This window comes from Natator depressus, chromosome 18 (assembly GCF_965152275.1).
Source record: "Natator depressus isolate rNatDep1 chromosome 18, rNatDep2.hap1, whole genome shotgun sequence".
Classification (NCBI taxonomy): domain Eukaryota; kingdom Metazoa; phylum Chordata; order Testudines; family Cheloniidae; genus Natator; species Natator depressus.
In genome coordinates this window covers 8,307,131-8,313,130 of record NC_134251.1, presented here as the reverse complement: position 1 = coordinate 8,313,130, position 6,000 = coordinate 8,307,131, and the positions used below count along the sequence as shown (strand labels likewise).

At 54.0% G+C, this 6,000-nt stretch overlaps 1 protein-coding gene across 1 annotated transcript in view; it reads left to right on the top strand.

Moving 5' to 3' along the window:
- Positions 1 to 4,277: 4,277 nt before the first annotated feature.
- ALDH4A1 (aldehyde dehydrogenase 4 family member A1) overlaps positions 4,278 to 6,000 on the top strand; it is a 29,609-nt gene continuing 27,886 nt past the window's right edge. Inside the window, exon 1 of the mRNA XM_074933898.1 lies at positions 4,278 to 4,415. Within this exon, the coding sequence (XP_074789999.1) occupies positions 4,366 to 4,415 (50 nt within the window). The 5' untranslated portion in view covers positions 4,278 to 4,365. The remainder of the gene's footprint in view (positions 4,416 to 6,000) is intronic.

Genomic DNA, 6,000 nt, shown 5'->3' with positions numbered 1-6,000 from the left:
TCCATCTTTATGCTTCAAAATTACATAAACTGATGAATTACACAAAGCTCTAGTTTTTAAGTAGGACAAACAAAATTTGTTTAAACAAGCCTTTAACAAACACCCCCCCTCGCCCGCCTTTTTTTTGCCTTGGCCGTGAACCCTGCTCATTCAAAAGAGACAACAGTAACACTGATGGTGAATTATTCACTTCTCCATTGTTTCCTCTACTCTCCTGTGAATTAAGAGCAATAGCAAAGATTGTAGGAAAACCCAGAGCTCCCTTGTTTTCACATGGATGTCTCAATTTTAAGTGCCCATGAAGGGGAGAGTTTACCAGCAGGAGAGTGGGGTGGGAGGAGGTATTGTTTCATGGTCTCTGTGTATATAATGACAGGTTTCAGAGTAACAGCCGTGTTAGTCTGTATTCGTAAAAAGAAAAAAGAAAAGGAGTACTTGTGGCACCTTAGAGACTAACCAGTTTATTTGAGCATGAGCTTTCGTGAGCTACAGCTCACTTCATCGGATGCATAGCATATCGTGGAAACTGCAGAAGACATTATATACACACAGAGACCATGAAACAAAACTTCCTCCCACCCCACTGTCCTGCTGCTAACAGCTTATCTAAAGCCCTTTTATTCCAGAGAATTAAAGGTTTGTCAGTTTACAGCCCAGGGAGGAGACGACGCTGAGTGGCCTGAAGGTGTCTACTACGAAGGGAAATGTGCTGGTGGTGTGGAAGAGGTGAACCTCTCCATGACCCTTGGGCGTATGCAGCGACAGCAGATCCAGGAGCTGTGCACTAGCTACGCGCCAACGTTCTCAGCCACCCCAGGACTGACTGAACGGGCATATCACTCCATTGACACAGGTAGTGCTCGCCCAATTAGTCCAACCTTACCGAGTGTCTCCTCAAGCTAAAACTGCTATAGAACGGGAGATCCAGGATATGTTACAGATGGGTGTAATCCGCCCCTCTGAAAGTGCATGGGCATCTCCAGTGGTTCTAGTTCCCAAACCAGATGGGGAAATACGTTTTTGCGTGGACTACCGTAAGCTAAATGCTGTAACTCGCCCAGACAACTATCCAATGCCACGCACAGATGAACTATTAGAGAAACTGGGACGGGCCCAGTTCATCTCTACCTTGGACTTAACCAAGGGGTACTGGCAGGTACCGCTAGATGAATCTGCCAAGGAAAGGTCAGCCTTCACCACACATCTCGGGCTGTATGAATTTAATGTACTCCCTTTCGGGCTGCGAAATGCACCCGCCACCTTCCAAAGACTTGTAGATGGTCTCCTAGCGGGATTAGGAGAATATGCAGTCGCCTACCTTGACGATGTGGCCATAGTTTCAGATTCCTGGGCAGACCACCTGGAACATCTACAAAAAGTCCTTGAGCGCATAAGGGAGGCAGGACTAACTGTTAAGGCTAAGAAGTGTCAAATAGGCCTAAACAGAGTGACTTACCTTAGACACCAGGTGGGTCAAGGAACTATCAGCCCCCTACAGGCCAAAGTGGATGCTATCCAAAGGTGGCCTGTCCCAAAGTCAAAGAAACAGGTTCAATCCTTCTTAGGCTTGGCCGGTTATTACAGACGATTTGTACCGCACTACAGCCAAATCGCCGCCCCACTGACAGACCTAACCAAAAAGAAACAGCCAAATGCGTTAAGAATTATAACATTCATAAACCAGTCGGAGAACACTTCAATCTCTCTGGTCACGCAATCACAGACATGAGGGTCGCTATCTTAAAGCAAAAAAACTTCAAATCCAGACTCCAGCGAGAAACTGCTGAATTGGAATTCATTTGCAAATTGGATACTATTAATTTGGGCTTGAATAGAGACTGGGAGTGGCTAAGTCATTATGCAAGGTAGCCTATCTCCCCTTGTTTTTTTCCTACAACCCCCCCCCCAAGACGTTCTGGTTAAACTTGGATTATTGCTGTGCACATTGTAAGATGAGCTATTGCCAGCAGGAGAGTGAGTTTGTGTGTGTGGTTTTTGGAGGGGTGTGTGTGTGTGTGGGGGGTGGTGGTGGTGAGAAAACCTGGATTAGTGCTGGAAATGACCCACCTTGATTATCATGCGCATTATAAAGAGAGGTTTCAAAGAGGGATGGGCTATTACCAGCAGGAGAGTGAGTTTGTATGTGTGTCTGTGTGGGGGGGGGGGAAGGGTGAGAATACCTGGATTTGTGCTGGAAATGACCTTCCTCGATGATCACTTTAGATAAGCTGTTAGCAGCAGGACAGTGGGGTGGGAGGAAGTTTTGTTTCATGGTCTCTGTGTGTATATAATGTCTTCTGCAGTTTCCACGATATGCTATGCATCCGATGAAGTGAGCTGTAGCTCACGAAAGCTTATGCTCAAATAAACTGGTTAGTCTCTAAGGTGCCACAAGTACTCCTTTTCTTTTTTCTTTTTGTGTATATAATGTCTTCTGCAGTTTCCACAGTATGCATCCGATGAAGTGAGCTGTAGCTCACGAAAGCTCATGCTCAAATAAATTGGTTAGTCTCTAAGGTGCCACAAGTCCTCCTTTTCTTTTTGCGAATACAGACTAACACGGCTGTTACTCTGAAACCTGTCATGAAGGGGAGGGGAATACTTCAAAGCCAAGTCTGTAACTTCGCAGTAACGGGGCACCAAGACTCTATTTAGATTTATAACAACCTGCTCTAGTTTTTTTTACAGTTTCAAAAACATTCAAACTGAAATCAGCAGTTGACCCCACAGGTAACTCAATCCCCAGCTGAAAAAGGAAAAAGTCTTCAGCAGACCCCTCCTCCCCCCATCCTAAGCCTGAATGAAAAAACAGGCCTTTTGTTAAGCCCAGAAGACATTGCTTTGTTTTACCGTTTTTGAGGGGAAGATGAGCAGGGGCTTGTCACCATTCTTCTGTCAGAGGAAGAGATTTTTCTCATTCTTTTGCAGGAGGCCAGTTGAGAGCGGCTCTCTAAACTTTAGACAGTGCCCCCCTTAAACACGAAACAAACAATGTAACTTCTCCCACTGCCTGCCTTTTGTATTTACACAGGAACGAATGATGTACATTGTGAACTGGGCTTTCTCGACTCGGAGGCCAAGATTTTCCAATGCAACTAGTGCTTTTGGCTGCCTGGCTTGAGACATGTCAAAAGGGCCTGATTTTCAAAGGGTGAGGGCTTAGCATTTCTTGAAAATCAGCCCCCTTTCAGATATCTCAATAGGTCCCCAAAATGAGTAAAGTTGCTTTTGAAAATCTTTGCACATGTTTTTTTTTTAAACTGTGTAGCTTATTTGCCCTCTTCACAGATTTCGGGGAGGTTAGTGGGTGGATCGCAAATAGGCCTTGCAATTCTGCTGCCCTGCTGGGCTGTGTATGTTTTGCTTCACAGCCTATCCTGAAGCCCCATGGGTGGCATCTCACTTACGCTCCTCGTGGGAAGAGATTTCCCCCTCAGCTCATCCAGTTGAGCCCTGTGTTTTTGGAGTGGGAGGATGGGGGTTCCCCTGCAACTGCCCCAGGGTACTGCGTGGCTTTGGGGCACAGGGCCTTGACAACTGTAAAAATCCTTAGGTGGCCCTGGATTTGTTGCAATAGCCTGACAAGGATTCAACAGGTGGGACACGGAGCATTTGTCCTGGAGCAAGATCCTCCTGTTTCTATGCCCCAGATGGTGGATACAGTTTTCACAGTCATGTTTGAAGGGCCAAGCCTTGTGCTGTGCTATGGGAACCATGGGGTGCCCGGGGTTGTGCCCATGGGGGCAGTTTGGTCAGTTTCTAGTCACCATTCATAGTTCTCATTTCATTACATACATTTATTTTATTCTCTAATTCTTGTCCCCCAATGAGAACCTTCGAGGGGGGGGGGCTGGTCCAGTGTGAAGCTGACAGGCCTGAGGGCTCCCCCCCCCCCCCCCCCCCCGCCCCGTTCATTGGTCTAACCAAACTTTCCCCTTCCCCACCCCCGGCCACCTGCGTGACCCTTTAAACAACTTTGCCGGCACCTCCCTCCTTGCGTCGGGTTGTAACGTGAAACAGCAGCTGATTGGTCAGAAGGCCCCCGATTTATGATTTGATTGGCTAATATCGCCCCGCCCCAGGATGGAGGGGACTGCACCATGTGCTGAGAAGGGGGGGAAGGGTTAGCGGCACAGTATGCCATCCCTGGGGAATGGGCGGGGTTGGGACATCCGCCCTCGGGGGCGCTCTGCTGGATGTATTACTCTTCGGGGCGGGGCAGCTGGGTCCCCCCCCCGGGAGCGGCAGCCCGTGTCCCGCCCCCCCTCCCCGAGATGGTACAGCCCAGCTCTGGGGGTCCCCGGCACGGCGTGCGCAGCGCTGGGTCTGGCCCGTCGGCTCCGGCTCCGCGCTGCCCCCGAGGCGATGCTGCTGCCCCCGCTGCGGAGAGCGCTGCTGGGCTGCCCCCGCGCCGGGTGAGTGAGGGCGGGGCCTGCCGGGGGACCCCCCCCGTCCTCGCGGGGAGCCCCCGGGGCTGGGATCCGGCCCGCTGGGGGGTTCCCCCGGTAGCGCCCCGCCCACGTGCTTGCTCCCCCCCCAGGGGTGTCCCCCCCCCCCGGCGTGCGGGGTCCCGGGAGCTCCGGCCGCCCCCTTCCTTCCACGTGCGCCCAGCCCCCGGGCGCCCTGCCGGGCCTGACGTTCCGCCCCTTGCCGCGGCGTGAACTGGGCCCGCGGGGCAGCCCCCGTCGGAACCGCCTCTGGGATTGACCCCCCCCCGGCAGAGCCAGAGCCGGGATCTCCCTGCCCCCCCCCGCTGTCACCCCCCGGCTGCTGGGGGCCCTGCCCGCCCCGCCGGGGGGGGGTTGGATCTGCCGGACCCTCCGCCCACCCAGGAGGCTCCTGCTCGGAGCGGCCCCGTGGCCCAGCTTGCTCCAGCCTAGGGCTGGGGGGTCCGTCCGCAGGTCTTGCCGCTGCCCCCTCATGCTCTGCAGGAGGGGCCGGACTCCCCCCGGCTCCGTGATCTCAGGGTGAGGTGGGAGCAGCTGCCGGGGACAGACAGACACGCGGACACGGACACACGCGCAGTGGTGCAAAACTGGGGGTGGGGTGGGGGGGGGGACTGGAGAATCTGGTGGGCGGATTCCCTGGGACGCCCAATCTCCCTTGGATTTCCTGCTCCCCCCCCGCGGCACGTGCTCCCCTTATCTGCCCGACACCTCCGCTGCCGCCCCGCTATCTCGGCTGGCGAAGGAAGCCTGCGGCTTATCTCCACGGTCCGAGATAGGGAAACGGCAGCGGGTCAGGGCTCCCCCGCCCGCCCTTCTCCTCTTCCCGGGGCTTTCAAAGGCTGCCACTTGCAGTCCTCCCTGTGCCTGTCGCTGGTGCCCCCCCCAGCTCGGGGTGACCCCGCCCGAGTCGTGCCCCCCTTGTGGGGCTCAGCGGCCTCTTCCGTCTCTGGCTCGTGCCGCACCTGTGCCTGGACCGCCCCGGCCTCCTTGCCGACCTGCGGGGGCCGCCGGGGGGGGGGGGTGGCTGATGTGGTGTCACTGGAAGGCGGGTACAAGGCCAGGTTTGCCTGGGTGACTCCGGGGTTGTGTTGCCAGAGGTTGGGTTGTAAACATGTTCCCTCCGCAGTGAATTTAACTGGCAGCTGCAAGCTCCAGGACTCACGATGGCAGGAGCATCTTCTTTTCCTGTTTTCCCCTGTCGGGCAGGATTCCGGCCAGTTTCCTGCTCCGGTGCTATCCGGTTTGTCTGTGCTGCACAGTTAACCCAGGCTCTTGCCTGGGTTTTAGTCTTTAACTCCCCTCATGTCCACACAGGAAAACCTCTGACCTAGGTTTGGAGGTGCTGTAAGCCTGGCCTAGCTGACCCATCTGAGGGTGTGAGCTGGAACCCAGGCTTTGCTTTTCACTTGGGCGGGAACCCACCTGCTTTGCAGTAAGTACACCGGTTAAATCACTTGACTGCTGGTAGTCCTCCAATGCCATCCCACAATTCTCCCCAAAGGATGGACAAGGTCTCCCACAATTAACCGGGAAAGTATCCTAGAGCATCTCA